Below are 18437 nucleotides of genomic sequence, written 5' to 3'. Positions count from 1 at the left end.
ATTTGGTGGGAATGCTTAGGAGTCTAAGCCCTGGAGACAGCATCTCGGTAGCTCTGAGAAAACTGCTCCAAGCAGGCAGGAAGGGAAGTCAGGTTATATACAAGTTTGCAACAAAGGGAGAGGCAGTCTGAACATCAAAGATCAGGTACCAAGTTAAGGAATTTAGCGTTCTGTTTCTGGGAAGATGCAAGCCTCTGGACTCACTTGATTCAATCCTTCCATATGCAGCTCAGCTATCTGGGGCCAATCCTTGCTCCCCTTAAGGAGTGGCAGATGGCTGCTTCTTGCTTTCCCCAGCTCCTCAGCAATCACCATGGAGGGGTGGCAGCATCCCCTGGATCAGTTTTGGGAGCCCTCATTCACAACTGGAGACCAGAAATCATTGATGTCTGTGACATTTCTTGTTTATTGATATGGCAGGAGATATTTTTATTTCACAAACTCATGAAAAAAACCCAATCCTGAACATTCCTGTATGTTCTCCTTGAGATGTCACATCACCTGTTTTAACCTGTTCTTGGTCACCAGACTTGGATGTGAGTTTCAAAGTTGGAGTTTGCTCTTTGGAGAAAAGGGATACAGTTTTCCTTAACCTGCCTAAGTGTTCACGGGCCAATTAAAACTCTAACTCTACCTAACTACCTCTCCCTTTTTCATCTCTCATTCCCTAGGTTACTTTATCTGTTTATTTCTCAAGCAGATATAGACTCCTCCTTGCTCTCTCCCATGTCTAGTCGGTTATCAAATCCTTATGAATCCATTCTTTCCATACCTTCGTACTTTTTCTTCAGGACATTACCATTTCTTGTCTGTCCAATTATCTATCCTTCTGAGTGAATTATATCAGCTCATCTCTCTCCCTAATTGATGGATGGCAAATTGTTGCTCACCCACACCCTGTATTCACGTGGGACAAGAGGGCAAGAAAGTGGAGACCTAGGCAGAGGGGATCCAGAAGAAGGGATATAGATGGGAAGATCAAGTACGTTTGTCTATTTATGTTTCAAAGATGTGGATGGAGCGACCTGATATGATTGAATTCTTAAAAGAAGTTCAGTTCAGTTCAGTCTCTCAGTCGTGTCCGACTCTGTGACCCCATGGACTGCAGCATGCCGGGTTTCCCTGTTTATCACCAACTCCCAGAGCTTACTCAAACTCATGTTCATTGAGTCAGTGATGCCATCCAACCACCTCATCCTCTGTCGTCCCCTTTTCCTCCCACCTTCAATCTTTCCCAGCATCAGGGTCTTTTCCAACGAGTCAGTTCTTCCCATCAGGTGGCCAAAGTATTGGAATTTCAGCTTTAGCATCAGTCCTTCCAAAGAACATTCAGGACTGATTTCCTTTAGGATGGACTGGTTGAATCTCCTTGCTGTCCAGGGACTCTCAAGAGTCTTCTCCAACACCACACTTCAAAAGTATTAATACATTGGCGCTCAGCTTTCTTTATAGTCCAACTCTCACATCCATACATGTCTACTGGAAAAACCATAGTCTTGACTAGACGGACCTTTGTTGGCAAAGCAATATTTCTGCTTTTTAATATGCTATCTAGGTTGGTCACAGCTTTTCTTCCAAGAAGCAAATGTCTTTTAATTTCATGGGTGCAATCACCATCTGCAGTGATTTTGGAGCCCCCCAAAATAAAGTCAGCCACTGTTTCCCCATCTATTTCCCATAAAGTGATGGGACCAGACGCCATGATCTTAGTTTTCTGAATGTTGAGCTTTAAGCCAACTTTTTCACTCTCCTCTTTCACTTTCATCAAGAAGCTCTTTAGTTCTTCCTCGCTTTCTGCCATAAGGGTGGTGTCATCTGTATATCTGAGGTTATTGATATTTCTCCCAGCAATCTTGATTCCAGCTTGTGCTTCATCCAGTCCAGCATTTCTCATGATATACTCTGCATATAAGTTAAATGAGCAAGGCGACAATATACAGCCTTGACATACTCCTTTCTGGATTTGGAACCAGTCTGTTGTTTCATGTCCAGTTCTAACTGTTGCTTCTTGACCTGCATATAGATTTCTCAGGAAGCAAGCCAGGTTTTCTGATATTCCCATCTCTTGATGAATTAAATCTAGAACTTAAATAAAGAATTTAAGGCTAATGGGCTTCTCTGAAAACACACTGTTTCAAGATTGCTTTAATCTGGTTACTACTGAAAATGTAAATGTGATACTGTTGTGATTCTTCAGGGTAGAGAGAGCTGTCATGTAGAAGTGGCCAAGTATTACATTTCACAACACCCCCTTGCCCCCAATTCTACTGTGGACATGTGGAGAGGCTGCTGAACTTATATAAGACCTGAGAGTGATGGCCTGGTTGTGAGCTGAACGACCCAGTCCCTGGTTGATGGCTCTGCATGGTGTCCAGTGCTCAGATCTACAAGTCATGCTTACAGTCTTCATAGTTCTAGGCTGTTCTTAGGGATGGGAAGATACCCAGGAATTCTCCCAGGGCAGCTCACGTAGCTATTCACCATTGGGAAGTAATGAAATAAATGACATACGATGAAAGAAATAAAGTATACTCACCAAGAAGCTCAGTGAACTCCAAAAAACACAGATAAACAATCAAATTCAGGTAAAGAATATGTGAACAAAATAAGATTAAAATTATTTATTATAATTATTGTTATTGTTTTTAATTTTTGGCTTTACTGGGTCTTTGTTGCTGCACATGGGCTTTCTCTAGTTGTGGCAAGCAGGCACTACTTCTCTTTGTGGACAGCAGGCTTCTCTATGCGGCGGCTTCTCTTGTTTGGAGCACAGGCTCTAGGAGCTCAGGCTTCAGTACTTGCAGAATGCAGGTTCCTGTTTGTGGTTTGCGGGTCCTACAGCATGGGCTCAGCACTTGTTGTGCACGGGCTCTGAGTCACTCCACAGAATAAATTCAGTTTTTTGTTTTTGTTTTTTTTTTTTTTAAAGAGACAGAAATCATAAAAAAAGGAAGCAAACAGGGAGTTTGCTGTTGGTTTAGTGGTTAGGATTCGATCCTTTCACTGCTGTGCCTGGATTCAATCCTGGTCAGAGAACTGAGATCCCTGAAGCTGTGCAATGAGGCAGAAAAAGAGAAGGAATCAAACAGAAATTCTTTTTAAGATTACAATGAATGAAATGCAACAAAATGGAAAATGCTACAGAAAGCATCAGCAATAGCAGAAGAATCTTTGAGGCAGAAGACAAGAAAATTGAAACTAACCAGCCAGAGGACAAAGAAAAAAAGAATGAAAAAATTGTGAAAGAACCTGTGTGAACTATGGTATAACATTCACAGTAACAACCTGCACATTATTGGAGTCCCAGAAGGAGAAGAGAGGGAGAAAGGGACAGAGATTGTACTTAAAGAAATAATACCAGATAAGTTCCACATCTGATGAGATTTAGACATCCAAGTTCATGTAGCTAATAGGTCACTCCTCAGAGTTCATTCAAAATGATTGTCTCCAAGACACATTGTTCGTAATCAACACAAAGAGAGAATTTTAGAAGCAGCAAGATAAAAGCAAATGCTCTCTCACACACAAAATCTCTGAAGAACCTTAAGAATATCAGCAGACTTCTCAGAAGAAAGCTGACAAGCCAAGAGAGAAAGGGATGATATATTCAAACTGATGAAAGAAAAAAAAACCTGCAAACCAAGAATACTTTTCTCAGGAAGGTTGTCTTTCAGAAATGAAGATGCGTTAAAAACTTTCCCCAAAAAATAACAGTTGAGGAAGTTTACCAACAGAGTTCTGTCTTAGAAGATTGCTGAGGGGAGTTCTTAGGTCTCCCACATTGCAGGCAGACGGTTTAACCTCTGAGCCACCAGGGAAACCCAAATGAAGGATACTAATTATTATATTAAAGAAGTGAAAATATACAGCAGACGTGTAAATGTAAATATGTAATGCAATTCCAAATATTCTAACACTGAGCATGGTAGTGTGCTAACCAGTTAGCTCTAGTTTAAGGGGAGCATTAAAATAACTATAGAGAAAAATATTTTATTAGTGATATACAATATAAATACAGATAAATTCTGACATCAAAAGCAGAAAGTATAGGAGAGGATCAAAAGGTAGAGCTTTTGTATGCGATTGAAATTAATTTGTTATCAGTAAAATATAGACTATTGTGTCTTTAAGATATTTTATGTGAGCCATGTAACAAACATGTAAAAACCTACAGGAGATTCACAAAAAATAGAGAGAGAAAAATCAAAGCACATCATTATCCAAAACGATCAGTTCACAGTTCTAACTGTTGTACAGAAAAGTCAAGTTATCGTGGTCTCTACAACATCCTTCAGTATCAGCCCCAGAGGACCTTCCTTTTACAAAGTGAAAGACTAAGTAGTCTGTTTGTTATTTTAAGCCAAAGAACTCTATCTGCACCTCATCTCCTTCCTTATGTCATATAGATGGTGTGGCTGTGCTTTTTTAATTGCAAATTTTCTTCTTGTGATGTTCCTGTGTGGTTTTAATTGAAAAACTTCCAAGTGATAAATCATCCAAATACCCTGTCTCCTCTGTTGGGTCTGATTAAGACTTAATAAGAAGCCACATGTGAGTGTGTTGTGGTTTGTCTTGTGTATCCTTAGAGATAGAGGTTTATAGTGTTTGTTGTGATGTATCTGGTGGTGATATGCACATTCTTTTTTGAAAATCAAATTTTGGCCTGTTAATTGCTGAAAACATTTATCCTTAAAACAAAAATGTCAATTAGCTAAATAATGTCCTCAAAAATAGTTCTTCATAGTTAAGATAATTTCTCTTAAATATCTAGCATAGTGCCATTCAATCATTCAATAAACCTTAGATGAGCATCTATTAACTTATAGAGAGTGGAAATACAGAGCTTATACTCAGGTACAGGCCTCACTCCAATCCTGGGCCCTGGCAGGGCCTCAGCAGATGCCTGTAGCCTGTAGGAGCCTTGGATAGCATGCCCAGATGGGGAAGAATTCGATAATAAGGAAAAGAGAATCTGTTCACAGACTTTAAGATGTTAAAGAAGGAGCACATTTTGCTGTATTTCCAGTGTTCTTAGGCTGGTCCTCAGACTGGACTCAGCTGCACCAATGCTCCATGTGCAATAGAGCATCAGGTCATGGAGTTCAAATCTGAGCAACCACTCAGCCTTTGAACTCTGAGTGCCATTCCAGTGGCACTAATCTTGGATTTAAGTGGCTTAAGAATGACCACCCACAAAAACTCAATAGCTCTGGAGTTGGCAATTACATAAACTCTGAACAGAGGTGGATTAATCATGAAGCTAACAGCCTCTCCTTACACGTGCCCCTTCCAAGTCCTGTTAGGGGAGCCCTAGGGCTGTGCTCATAAGAATATAAGTTTTGAATGTGCCATTTTCTTGAGTTGAGGGGAAAAATTCAGCAAAATTATTTCTTAACCAAAGGTGAAGTAGTTAATTATCTGCATGGAGCACTAAACTCAGGAATCAGATGTGTTCAGGAAACCAAAAAAAAAAAAAAAACTTACAGGGCTTAGAAATACATGCTGCCTTTTCATTAGTATACAATTGGTAGAAGGCAAAAACAGGATCAAAGATGATGGATAGGCTAACTCAGAGTAAAGAAGAGCTGTTTAAGGATGAATGTCAAGATGCCAAGAGTCAAATTTGGGAAACTGAGCCTGATAGTCAGCATCGAGTGATGTAAAGGGAACAGGAGATGCACTAGGGGCAGGTGCTCTTAAACAGGACTTGGATCTAGGTGTTGGTCAGTCAGAAATGGTGACTGAGAAACAACCAAGCCCAACAGAGGAAGCAAGGTGAGATCAGAGGGAGTAGCTTAAGACGAAGACACAGAAGGAAGATATTTAGGAAAGGACCTGCTTCATGTGACAGATTCTGTCTTCAAGTCTTCTTTCTCCTTGGTATCCATCAGAAGAGACTCTGTTCTGCTGCTGGAAAAAGTGACCCACAAATCTCAGGGGCAACACACACACACACACACACACATATACAAGTGAACACATACTTAAATACTCATATACAGACACACACATACACACACACTCATCACAACCTACAGACATCTGTGGTCTGTGAGGCTCTCGCACATGCACCATCTGGAACATGCAGCTTCTGGGGCAGGAAAAAGAGAGAGACTAGAAAGTCACACTTGGGCTTTTCCTGCCTCCACTCAGAAGTGACACAGGTGACACCGCCCACGTTTCATTGGCCACAATGAGTCACCGGGGAGTAGAAATACAGCTATTTGACAAGTATTACTGTCTATCTACATCCTTCAGTAGAACTCCTGAGAGCAGTGCTGTCAGTTTTTTCTCACCTTGGAGAAGCTTCTTAGGTACAGCTTTGTGCAGAGATTGAACGTGATCTGACCCTCTCAGAGTGGGATTTGAAGGCAATTTCTATCTGGCTCCTTTGGTGTGTCTCTGACTCCTTACTCCACTTCAGCTTGTTCGAATGGGATTAATCAGATTTGTGTCTCCCCTGCCCTTCTCCCTTCCCCACTCAGTATCACTAACTGCAGGGTGATTGTTCAGCATTTGTTCATGCATTCATTTCTTATCTGATATTTGTTAAGCTCTTTCTATGTGTCTTTACTTGACCTTATGGAGGCATTGAAGAACAAGACACAATACTTGCTCCCAAAAAATACCACTTTAGAGACAAAAAGAAAGTTTTTACAGATTAAATAGACACAGCAGTAATTCTGAACTGGAAGAATTAGAAAGTATTTCCAGAAATGACAACTCTGTGCTTTTAAAAATAAAGGAAGTTATACATATTTTCTTTCTGTAGTGGGCTTGAACATGTGTCCTCTAGATTCAAATATGCATAAATGTAATACTCGCTATTTTTATAACTGATTTCATCTTGTGCAATAGCAAGGGGTGTTTACATGGACTGAAACTTCCGTGAAGTTAACATAGACTCTCCCATTTGAAATTTGTCCCCCAAGTTAGCTCGGATTTATGCTAATAATTATCTTGTCAAATCCAGTTCCAGCTCCTGCTAAGACTGGTTTTCCTCTATTTCAGGAGGCATCTTCTTGTCTCTCCTCCCACAGGTGGTGTCTGGGGTGGGAGGGCTTCTTCCTTTCCAACAGCAGCAGGGAAGGGCCCTTGGTCTGCTTGCTCACCACTTAGAATATGCTTGTCTTTGATTTAGTAGCTTTGATCTGCTCTGGTCTCTGGGTATTTGATGTTGCACTATGGAGGAATGAATGAGGCCAATTCAGTGCCATACACTTTGTTTGATGTTGCCAGTCATATATTATAAAGGGTTGAACAGAGATGATGGGTTGGACCTCAGTCAGCTCATGACCAGCTCATGACCAAGCTCATCACATGCCCTTGTGAAGAAGTTGTCTTTAGTAAAGAAGCCTTTACAAATCTTGGTCCAGCCATGCAAGGAACACAGATGGTGAGGTGGGTCACCAGTACTTTTGTGTAACAACTCAATTGATTGTTTCCTTTTAAGGTCATATAGTTCTTTTTTAATTCAAAAATATTTTGTATATTAGTCCCTCTGATTGGTCCCCAAAATGTCCCTCTACCAAGGATATTTAATTATTAACTTTCCTAGCAAAGAGATTGCTGAACCTCTGAAACCTCCATATTTTCATGGTGATTTGGGATTAATAATGCTACATATTGTATTGCTTTACAATCCATAAGACTGAATAAACAGTTAGTCTAAGTTAAAGAACAGGATTCTTCCTGCTCTTTACTTCTGCATTTCTAATTCAATATAGAGCTGTTAAACTAAAATTTTTTATAACAAAATTTCTTCCTGTTACAGTTATGTGTGGTTTGAACTGAAAATATGCCAAATGATAAATATATAAACATCCGGACCACATGGCCATATCTGATTAAGACCAGAACAGGAGGCTTCATGGTGTTCACCTGTCAGTGTGCTGAGGTTTGTCTTCTTTATCTTCAGATACATAAAGACGCAGTGTTTACACATGTTTAGAACTGGCTCTCTCAGCACTGCTCTTGGAATGGGGCTAGCCTTGTTTCTGGTATTTCAATTTACTGCATTCATTGTAGAAAAGTGTAGAAGTTAACCAATACATAGTTTATACCATTTAATCATATAAATATCATTACAACAAGCGACACAACTTGCATTGTGCTGTTAAGTCCTCACATCAAGTTAAATTATATCTCAAAAGATTTCTTTGGATTGAAATGATTTGTGTAAAATACCTGGCTGACATTCATTCATTCAGGTATACAATAGACATCATTTGGGATTTTTAATTAACAGGCATCGGGGATAAGGAGGTGAATTAGACACAGAACTTTAACAAGTCCATTTATAAAGTAAAATTAGCAAGTAAACAACTTAATTCATGAGGTTCACAGTTGATAAGGTCGAGGTTTATGAGCAGTAGAACCTCTCTCTGGGGCACAGAGAGAAGGGGCGATGTGTGGAAGACTCACAACTCTGGCCCCAATCACCGTCACAGCATGTGGTTCCTGGGAGAGTTCTGACAGCTCCAGTCAAGGCTCCAGGTAACAGAATTAAATTCCTGTTCTAGAGTCCTGGGGTTCCTGGGATGGGATGGAGAGAGGGGCCCTGATATTGCTTTTCTGCCAAGATGATGTACTATTGTTGACTAGTTATATCTCTTACTAATGCCAACTCATTTAATTCTAACCAAAACTCTGTCATCTATACACAAGTATAACTCTTCTTTTACAGACGAAGCCACTATACAAAGAGTGTAAGGATCCTGTTCAAGGTCACACACATGGTATGTGGCTGAGCTCTGAGTCAGGCCAGGCAGACTGGTTCCTGAGCCTGTTCTGACCCCTGAAGTTCACGTGGACAAGTTTAGTGTCCTCCCTAAAGCTTTCCTCCTTGAAATCTTGGATGAGATGGGACATTGAGATTTCCTTATGTGTCAGAGAAGATAAACCTTCATCAGAGGGTGAGTTGGTCCATGTTGACCTGCATCCCAGCTCTGGGGTACAGGGTTCTGCCTGGACACAGCCTGCAAGCCCTGGGTTAACCTCTCCTTCCATCCCACTCCATCCTTATAATGGGGTATGGAGTCCCTAACAGTATGTTACCTACGAGATCTCAATCCCGAGGTGAGATCATGTGTACCTGGTTCACTAAACACATCCCTGTGTCATCCTGTGGGAGGAATGACTGGAGTCCAGGAAGCACGTCCTGTGTTCTAGGTGTTTGTCCGGTGGTTTCTGGTGATGCTGCAGAGTCCATAACTGGGTAGGGAATGGTGACTCTGGGACCCACGGGGAGTAGAGCATCGACTCTAGTGACTGAGCAGATCCTGTTCCTACTCCAGTCCCTGAGTTTATATTCTGGTTTTGATATTTATAATCAGTTATTATCACTACTGTTTTAAGCATCCAGAGGAGATGGGGTTCATGTACAGATGGAGGCTTGGAAGTCAGAGGAATACAGGGCAAATAAGTGACTATTGTAAAATAATGGATTAATATTAGCATATTTAGAGGGAGAAAAACATATGTTCAATTGAACTTTCTCCGTTTTCATTTACCTGAGTCTCAAGGACAGAGAAGCTATGTCTGCTGACCAGGATGAGGTGTTCTCCCAGTGGGGATGTGACAGGGCTGTGGACTGGTCCACAGCTGCCCTCAGGTGTGGGAGGGGAAGGGTGTGAAGCCGTTTCTGAGCTGTGGTGGGGACTCTGGGGCATGTGTGTCACAGGTGGGTCCTTCCCACATTTGTGCTGAAATGATGAGAGTCAGGGTGACGGGGCCTCAGGGTGGGTTTGTGTAGACCACAGAGGAGCATCATGGGAATCTTGAGCCTGAGGGAGCATGAGGAATGAAGGCAGTATGTTAGTGACCTTGAATTTCAATGGGGGAGCTCTATCTTGCATCATTTACGGCCCTACTCAGTCTCTATACTCATCCCCGGGCTACTTTCTGGAAAGCATCTGGGAGCTTCTCTGATCAGTGGAAACAGAACAAGGCAGCAATGGCCACATTGGACATCAGACCCTTCTGCTTGGCTCTGTGCACCCAATCTACCTGGGCTTCCATTCTTGCTGCCACCTTCCCTCTTAGGCTCAGAAGAGGTTCTGTTTTCTGCTTCACTTGCCTCTTCTTTGCCCCTTGCATGCAGCCACTGTGCAGCAGAATACTTTCTATTTATCCTTCTGTCTGGGGGCAGTTGCTTTAAATTATATTTTACATCTTCTTTAGTTATGGCTTATAATACAAGGGTGTTCTGAATCTTATAAAACCAAACTCTCAATATGCAAAGAGGGACAATGTGAAGTTTAGAAAACCCAAATCTTTCTAAGTTATATATTTTCTTCTCTTAGATCCCCAAATCTTATTTTGGCAGGCTAGAGTTGAATGATACGTCCTACTTTCTCTTTGTTTCCTGTAACAGCAATCTCTTTCTCTCTTGAAGCATCATTTGTTGACTAGCTGAGAGGGACATTTCACATAAAATTAATGAAATAAAGGGAAAGGGACTTAGCATGTCTGAAAATCCCTTATAAGGCTTCCCAGGTGGCTCAGCAATAAAGAACCTGCCTGCCAATGCAGGAGACACAGGAGACGTGGGTTCAATGCCTGGGTTGAGACGATCCCCTCAAGAAGGAAATGGCAACCCATTCCAGTATTCTTGCCTAGGAAATCCTGTGGACAGAGGAGCCTGGCAGATTACAATCCAGGGGTCACAAAAAGTAGGACACAACTGAGCATACATGCACCTTCTCTGGGACCCAGTCTCCAGATCATTCTGTGAGGAGAAGACCTGCAATCTCATCCACTCAACTTAATGGTTCCCTCCCCACCTTCTCCACGGTCACCTGTGAATTCCTGAAATCCTTGTCCTCATTTTCTGCTGGCCCGAGAAATGTTCTTGTGCTTGAAGCTTTCTTGTAGTACTCTGCTTGATCCTGAGCTCAGTGCTGGGGAAGATCAATGCTTGATACCATCAAAGTTATTCTACGTGGTCCAGTGAATTCCACAACCTGACCCTGCAAGATTTTACAGTTCTTGGGGATTGGCCAAGGTAATCAGAGGAAAGAATGGTACTCATAGTTTTTGATGTGACTTTTCTACTCTAGCCCTGGTCAGGGGGCCTGGCTCTCAGGACCACGGAAGCAGGAGGTCAAAGGACCGTGTTGCTCATATAAGGAGATGTTGAAGATTCAGAAGCTCATTGGTGTCTGAGCTGCAGAAAGTGGCAGATGCAGCCTCCGATACTGCCTGAAATGGTGAGAGGTGTCGCTATTGGCTCCCAGGAGGGAGGGTGTAAGGGGTGGTCTATATAGACCCCGGTCGGCACCCTGACGCCTCCTCACAGGCTGATCCTGCAGCTGGGACTGTGACCTTGAGGACGTGGGGTCAGGATGGCTCTGGGCAGACACCTCTCCCTGCGGGGACTCTGTGTCCTCCTCCTCGGCACCATGGTGGGTGGTCAAGGTAAGAGCTGCCCCTCTGCCCTGGGTCCACACCAGGCAGTGCACGCCTTGGTGAAGGGAAAGGTGTCTGTAGCTGTGGAGCTGAACCTCAGTGTTTTTGACCAAAAAGGAGCCACGCTGACTGTGAATACTTGTCCGTCTCCTGTGGGGGGTCCACTGCTAGTTGTGGCAGATTTTACAGAGCAGTGAGGTTTGCTCTGGACTGAGCTGGGTCAGCCTGAGTCCCCTCCACTCCCTCAGGGAGCTTCTAGGGCCCAGTGGCTCCCAGTGTGTGGAAGCTCCAGTGACTGACCTCAGCTGGGACTCTGGGCTGTTCCCACATGCTCCACATGCTTGGTGTGTGAGCACTGCCACTGGGTCCCCATGTTTCCTGTGTGTATGTTCCTGTAGGCTCTGTGTTTGTGTTTGTGTGTGTTTGTGTGAGGGTGAGGAGTGTGTGTGTGTGTGTGTGTGTGTGAGCGGGTGAGTGAGGAGTGTGTAAGATTGTGTGTGTGTGGAGTGTGTGTGTGTGTGTGTGTGTGATTGTGAGGCATGTGTGAGGGTGTGTGAGGAGTGTGTGAGGGTGTGTGTGTGTGGAGTGTGTGTGAGAGAGTGTGTGTGTGAGGAGTGAGTGAGGAGTTTGTGTGTGTGTGTGTGTGTGTGTGGAGTGGGAGTGTATGAGGAGTTTGTGTATATGTGTGTGTGTGAGGAGTGTGTGGATCCTGTCTCTGTGAGAGGAACAGAGCTGATGAGCAGGGACTGAGTCCATTGGTCTGTGAAGCAAACAGGGTCCCACAGGGCTGGGTGTCTTGGCCACTGCTTGTAACCAGATCAGAGATAATGGTGCACCTGCCTGCCTCTCTCTGGCTCCTCTCTCCCCATCCTCCAGGCTCCCCTCTGCATGTTGCTGTGTCTGCCCAGCACTGGGCTCTGTGAGACACTCTGCCTGCTTACCTCACCTGTCCCCACCAGGTGTCCATTACAGAGCAGAAGCCCACAGCCAGGAGAGGGGACCTCTTGTCTGTAGAGATCAGTTGATGTGCAGCCGCAGGTGTATAAGTTCCCTAGTCTCTGCCCTGGTTCCTGTGACATTTCCTGATGTGCTGGGGCCCTGGGATGGTCCTTTCCCCTCCCAGGATCTGCTGTGACTCTGTAGGGAGCACTTTCTGCCTCGCGCCCTCTCCTGTTCCTCTCTGGAGCTGGTTTCCCCTGAGTGAGAGGACGGCGGGCATCAGGGCTGGGGCTGCGGAGAATCTGGTCTCCAGCCTGGAGAAGGCAGCTTTCTCAGATGTGGGTGCTGATCTGGCTGAGACTCCGGGCAGCCCCATCTCGTCTCAGAGCTCACTGTCATCCCCTAGACCTCAGCCTTGCGTCCACAGCTCTCCTCAGGAAGTCCCCTCCCTCCTCATCTCTGCTCCTTGAGTGCTGGGCAGGTGCTGGTGAAATGTCTCCTTCTGAGGGCTTTGGAGGTCAGAGGTGGGTTTTGGTCGCAGAAGGGGGAGATGATGGGTGTTTTGATGCATGGCCCCCTCCTCTTACAAGAAAAACTGTAGGAAATTTCATCAGTTGTTTTTTAAGAAGCAAGAATATTTCACCAAAGCAAGCACTATTTTCATTTTCTTTGAAACAACACCATTCAGAGTTATCCTATAACATTTTATTCTTCTACTTCATGTTACAGTAGACTTGCTCCTTGTAGAATAAGAGTCTTGGCCTTTCTGAACACCTGATGATTTCTCACATGTTACAGGAATCTCCACCTTGAAATTCATGATAGGCATTGGCATAAAACTCTCTCTCAAATGCAATTGATGCCATTAGCATAGATCCTCAGGATTAGATAATCTGGCATATATGTTTTGTATCCTGTTTTTACAATCCAGAATATATTTTGGGCATTTTTCTATATCATTAACTATTCTTTTACACACTAAAGCATTTTATTGTAGAATTAAAAAATACAGGCTATCACAGGGATAGTACTGAATTTTTTAACTGCCTCCAGCTATTTCACTATATGCAGAAATGCAATATGCTCACCTGACCATCTGTATTGAGCATTTAGTTGTTTTCAACATTTTTTGCTATTATGAAAATGTTACTCTGAACTTCCCTGTGTTTAAATGTAGGACCATCCATGACTGCTTCTCTTAATCATATTCTAAAGGTGAGGTTTCCAGGAATTCCCTGGTGGTCCAGTAACTAAGACTCCCTGCTCCTAGTGCAGGGTCCTAGATTCGATCCCTGGTCAGGGAACTAGATTCCACATGTGGCAACTGAGAGTTCGCATGCTGTAGCTAAAGATCTTGCATATGGCAACTAAGACCTAGGCAGTCAAATAAATAGATAAATAAACAAATATTTAAATGTCAAAAAAAAAAAAAAAAGTGAAGTTGCTGCTTTATAGATTGAGTACCTCTAAGGCTTTAAGGCTTTGTACCCTATACCTTTACAGTTTTTGGTACATAGAGATTAATGCTTGCCAGAAATAGCTGCACTGAACTTTAGTTCTACAAATGGTGAATGAGAATGTTAGTTTCCACATAGCTTCACCAACTTTGTCTTCTTACGAGGTTCTAAAACCTTAGCCAGTTTGGTAGGCAAATACTGGCATATATTAGCTAATTTAATCCTTCGTTTGTCAATTACTTTGCTTATTACATTTGTCCTTTTTACCTTGTGATGGCTATCATTTTTGTCATGATTTGTATTGAAGCTCTTTATACTACTACTATCATCTACTGCAAAACCTACAGTGCACTTACTTATATGAACTCATTTGAGCACACAACAGTCCAACAAGCAGAATATATATTTTATCCACCGAACAGATCACTGAGGCAAAGCAAAGTCACTTGCCCAAGATGAGTCAGTTGTAAGACACAGAGGTAAGACTTGAAACCAGGCAGTTTGGGTGCAAGTCCCTGTCCTATTGAATTACATTATTTATAGACCGAATATGCTTCCTTCAGTTTATTGTTTGATTTTTTTGGCTGTACCAAACCAGACCAGGAATCAAGCCTGTGGTACCTGCATTGGAAGTGCAGAGCCCTAATTGTTGGACCACCAGGGAAGTCCCTCACGGAAGTTTCTAATAATATTAATTGCCTGTTAAAATTTCCCATTTTTGTTTCCACTTTCAGAGCCTTGTCAAGCATGTTCTTCCCCACTTCAAATTTAAATAAATTATTTTTATCTGTAATAATTTTATGAATATATTTAAATGTGTAAATACTAAATAATTGTGTAAGTTATTTTATGTATGATATGACATTCTACCTAATTTTATTTTTTCCAATGTCATTCCTGAATTATTTCTTTTTCTTTTCTTACTGATTTGAATGCCATAAATGTGCTAAATTATATCATTTCCATACCTTCTTTTCAGAATTTATTTAGACTTTCATTCCACAAATGTTTATTAATTTAAAGGTGGGTTTGTGGGGCGTTCAATCCATACCCTTTGCAATTCACCAGATGCTGAGGCCCTAATGATGGTGAATAAAGCTCCCTGGCCCATATTAACTGATAGTCTAGTGAAGCTGGACAATAAAACTAGAAATTAAAATAAACTCTGATAAGTGCCATCAGTGGGGACACTAGCGGGTTTTTTTTTTTTTTTTCCCAATGAGTTATCTTTTCGCATCAAGTGGCCAAAGTATTGGAGCTTCAACTTCAGTATCAGTCCTTCCAATGAATATTCAGGGTTGATTTCCTTTAGAATTGACTGGTGGGATTTCCTGACAGTCCAAGGCACTCTCAAGAGTCTTCTCCAACACCACAGTTCAAAAGCATCAATTCTTCAGTGCTGCTTCCCGGGTGGTGCTGTGGTAAAGGACCCACCTGCCAATGCAGGAGACATAAGAGATACAGTTTCAGTCCCTGGGTTGGGAAGATCCCCTGGAGAAGGAAATGACAATCCACTCCAGTATTCTTGCCTGGGGAATCCCATGGATAGAGAAACCTGGCAGGCTGTGGTCCATAGGGCCACAAAGAGTTGGACACTACTGAAACGACTTAGCACGCATGCATGCAGCTTTCTTTATGGTTCAACTCTCACATCCATACATGACCACAGGAAAAACATAGCTTTGACTATACGGACTTTTGTTGGCAAAGTGATGTCTCTGCTTTTTAATATGCGGACTAGGTTTGTTATGGATTTTCTTCCAAGGAGCAAGTGTCTTTTCATTTCCTGGTTGCAGTCATTGTCCACAGGGATTTTGGAGCCCAAGAAAATAAAATCTGTCACTGCTTCCACTTTTTCCCCATTGAATTTAGTTCAGATGACCATTTCAAGTATTAAAAGCTGAGAAATATATTTCAAGCTCCCATTACTATTATTCCTGTCATTCTTTCCCTTGCATTTGCAAAAGTTTTTGTCTCTCTATATAGTTGTTTTTATCTATTGTTTCCAGCTTTATTGGAAGGTAATCACCATATAATAAGATATAAGTGAAAGGTGTACAGTATGATGACTTGAAATACATATGTATATATTCTCCAGTGAAGACATACAGGTGTCCAAAAAACACATGAAAAGATGCTGAGCATCACTAACCATCAGAGAAATGCAAATCAAAAGTACAAAGAGGCATCACCTCACACCAGTCAGAATTGGCCATCAAAAACTGTATAAGCATAAATACTGGGAATGGTGTGGAGAAAAGGGACTCAACCAAGAGCAGACTCATTGGAAATGATGCTGGGAAACATTGAAGGCAAGAAGAGAAGCGGGTGGCAGAGGAGGAGATGGTTAGATAGCATGATGGTTAGAAATCATCATGAATTTGAGCAAACTTCAGGAGATAGTGGAGGACAGGTGAGCCTGGAGTGCGTCAGTCCATGAATTGACAAAGAGTTAGACATGACTTAGCAACTGAACAACAACAAATAACTGATTCACTGTGCTGTACAGAGGATACAACATTGTAAAGCAACTATACTCCAATAAAAATTAATTTTAAAAGGATACAAATGAACTTATTTACAAAGCAGAAGCAGATTTACAGATATCCAAAACAACTTATGGTTACACAAGGGGAAATGTTGGGAGTTAGGGAGAGGGATAAATCAGGAATTTGAAATTAACACACACACACCTTACTATATATATATGATAGATAATCGACATGGACCTACTGTATCGCACAGGGAAGTCTAACCAGTATTCTGTGATAAGCTATGAGAGAAAAGAATCTAAAAAAGAATGAGTGTATGTATTAAAATATATAACTGAGTCACCTTACTGTACACCTGAAACTAACACAACATTGTAAATCAACTATACTCCAAAACTTAAAGTATTAAAAAAGAAATACATATATATTTTGAAACTATTAACATAATTAAGTTAGTTAACACATTTATCACAGCACATAATTACTGTGTGTATGTTATGAGAACTTTTAAGATTGACTTTATTAGTAATGATCAAATATACAATCCAGTATTGTCAACTAAGATCATGACAACTGATTCCATCATTTCTTGGCAAAAAGATGGGGAAAAAGTGGAAACAGTGACATATTTTATCTTCTCAGGCTCCAAAATCACCATAGTTGGTGACTGAAGCTGTGAAATCAAAAGATGTTTTCTCCTTGGAAGAAAAGCTATGGCAAATCTAGGCAGCATATTAAAAAACAGAGAGATCACTTTACCAATAAAGGTCCTTATAATCAAATCTATGGCTTTTCCAGTAGTCATGTATGGTTGTGAGAGCTGGACCATAAAGAAGGTTGAGCGCCAAAGAAGTGATGCTTTCAAACTGTGGTGCTGGAGAATACTCTTGAGAGTCCCTTGGGCAACGAGGAGATCAAATCTGTCAATCCTAAAGGATATCAACCTGAATATTCATTGGAAGACCGATGCTGAAGCTCCAATACTTTGGCCACCTGATATGAAGAGCCAATTCACTGGAAAAGACCCTGATGTTGGGAAAGACTGAGAGCAGGAGAAGAAAGGAGTGACAGAGGATGAGATAGTTGGATGGCATCACCAACTCAATGGACATGAGTTTGAGCAAACTCCAGAAAATAGTGAAGGACAAGGAAGCCTGATGTGCTGAAGTTCATGGGCTTGCAGAGAGTAGGACATGACTTGGTGACTAAATAACAATTGTCAACTACAGTCACATGTACATTCCATCCCCAGGGCTTATCTATATTCTAAGTGGAAGTTTGTACCACCATCATCCTTTCCTCCCACTCCCATCCCTACCCAGGCAACCACCAATTTACTCTCCTTATCTATGAATTTGTTTTTTGTTTTTAAGAGTTCACATGTAAATGAGACCAAACAGTATTTGCTTTTCTCTGTCTTACTTCTTTCACTTAGCATAATGCCTTCCTACATTAGTTATGTGTTGCTGTGCTACAAATTACTGCAAAGCTTGGCCCTCATGATTAGAGCCCGTGCTCAGCAACAAGAGAAGCCACTGGCATGAGAGGCTCATGCACCACAATGAAGAGTAGCCTCTACTCTGTAACTAGAGAAAGTCTGTGAGTGGCAACAAAAACCCAGCACAGCCAAAAATAAACAAACAAAACAAAGCAACAGCTTAAAGCAACAAACATCTAGCACCTCATAATTTCCATGGGCTAGGAATCGGCAAGGATTACCAGGGTCCTCTGACTTGTGTTGTTTCACTGGTTCAATCATCTGAAGGTTCAACGAGGGGTGGGTACCACTCAAACCCACCTGGTTGTTGGCAGCATTCAGACTCTAGGAGACTGTTTAACTGAGAGCCTCAGTCTCTTGCTGGCTGTTGCCAAGAGGCCTCCCTTGGTTGCTTGTAGTGAGGGTCTCTCCATACACAGCTCACAGTGTGGCAGCTGGCTTCATTAGAGCAAGAGAGAGAGAGTAAGATAGGTCACCAAAGGGAAACCAGAGTCATCTTGAAACCTAATCTCTTAAGTGACATCTCATCACTTTTGCCAAATACTATATGTACATGCATGTTACTAGATACATTGGAGTGTGGGGATTATACAAGGGCATGAACACAGGTGACGGAAATAACTGGGACACTGTGGAGCCTGT

At 42.1% G+C, this 18437-nt stretch overlaps 1 protein-coding gene across 1 annotated transcript in view; it reads left to right on the top strand.

The window, feature by feature from the left end:
- Nucleotides 1–10429: 10429 nt before the first annotated feature.
- The window catches only part of LOC133248200 (antigen WC1.1-like), a 62232-nt gene continuing 54224 nt past the window's right edge, over nucleotides 10430–18437 (top strand). The window contains exon 1 of the mRNA XM_061418020.1: nucleotides 10430–11418. Coding sequence (XP_061274004.1) covers nucleotides 11346–11418 — 73 coding nt within the window. The 5' untranslated portion in view covers nucleotides 10430–11345. The remainder of the gene's footprint in view (nucleotides 11419–18437) is intronic.

This window comes from Bos javanicus, chromosome 5 (assembly GCF_032452875.1).
Source record: "Bos javanicus breed banteng chromosome 5, ARS-OSU_banteng_1.0, whole genome shotgun sequence".
Lineage (NCBI taxonomy): Eukaryota > Metazoa > Chordata > Mammalia > Artiodactyla > Bovidae > Bos > Bos javanicus.
Note: the sequence above shows the minus strand (reverse complement) of the source record. Positions and strands in the feature narration are given on the sequence as shown.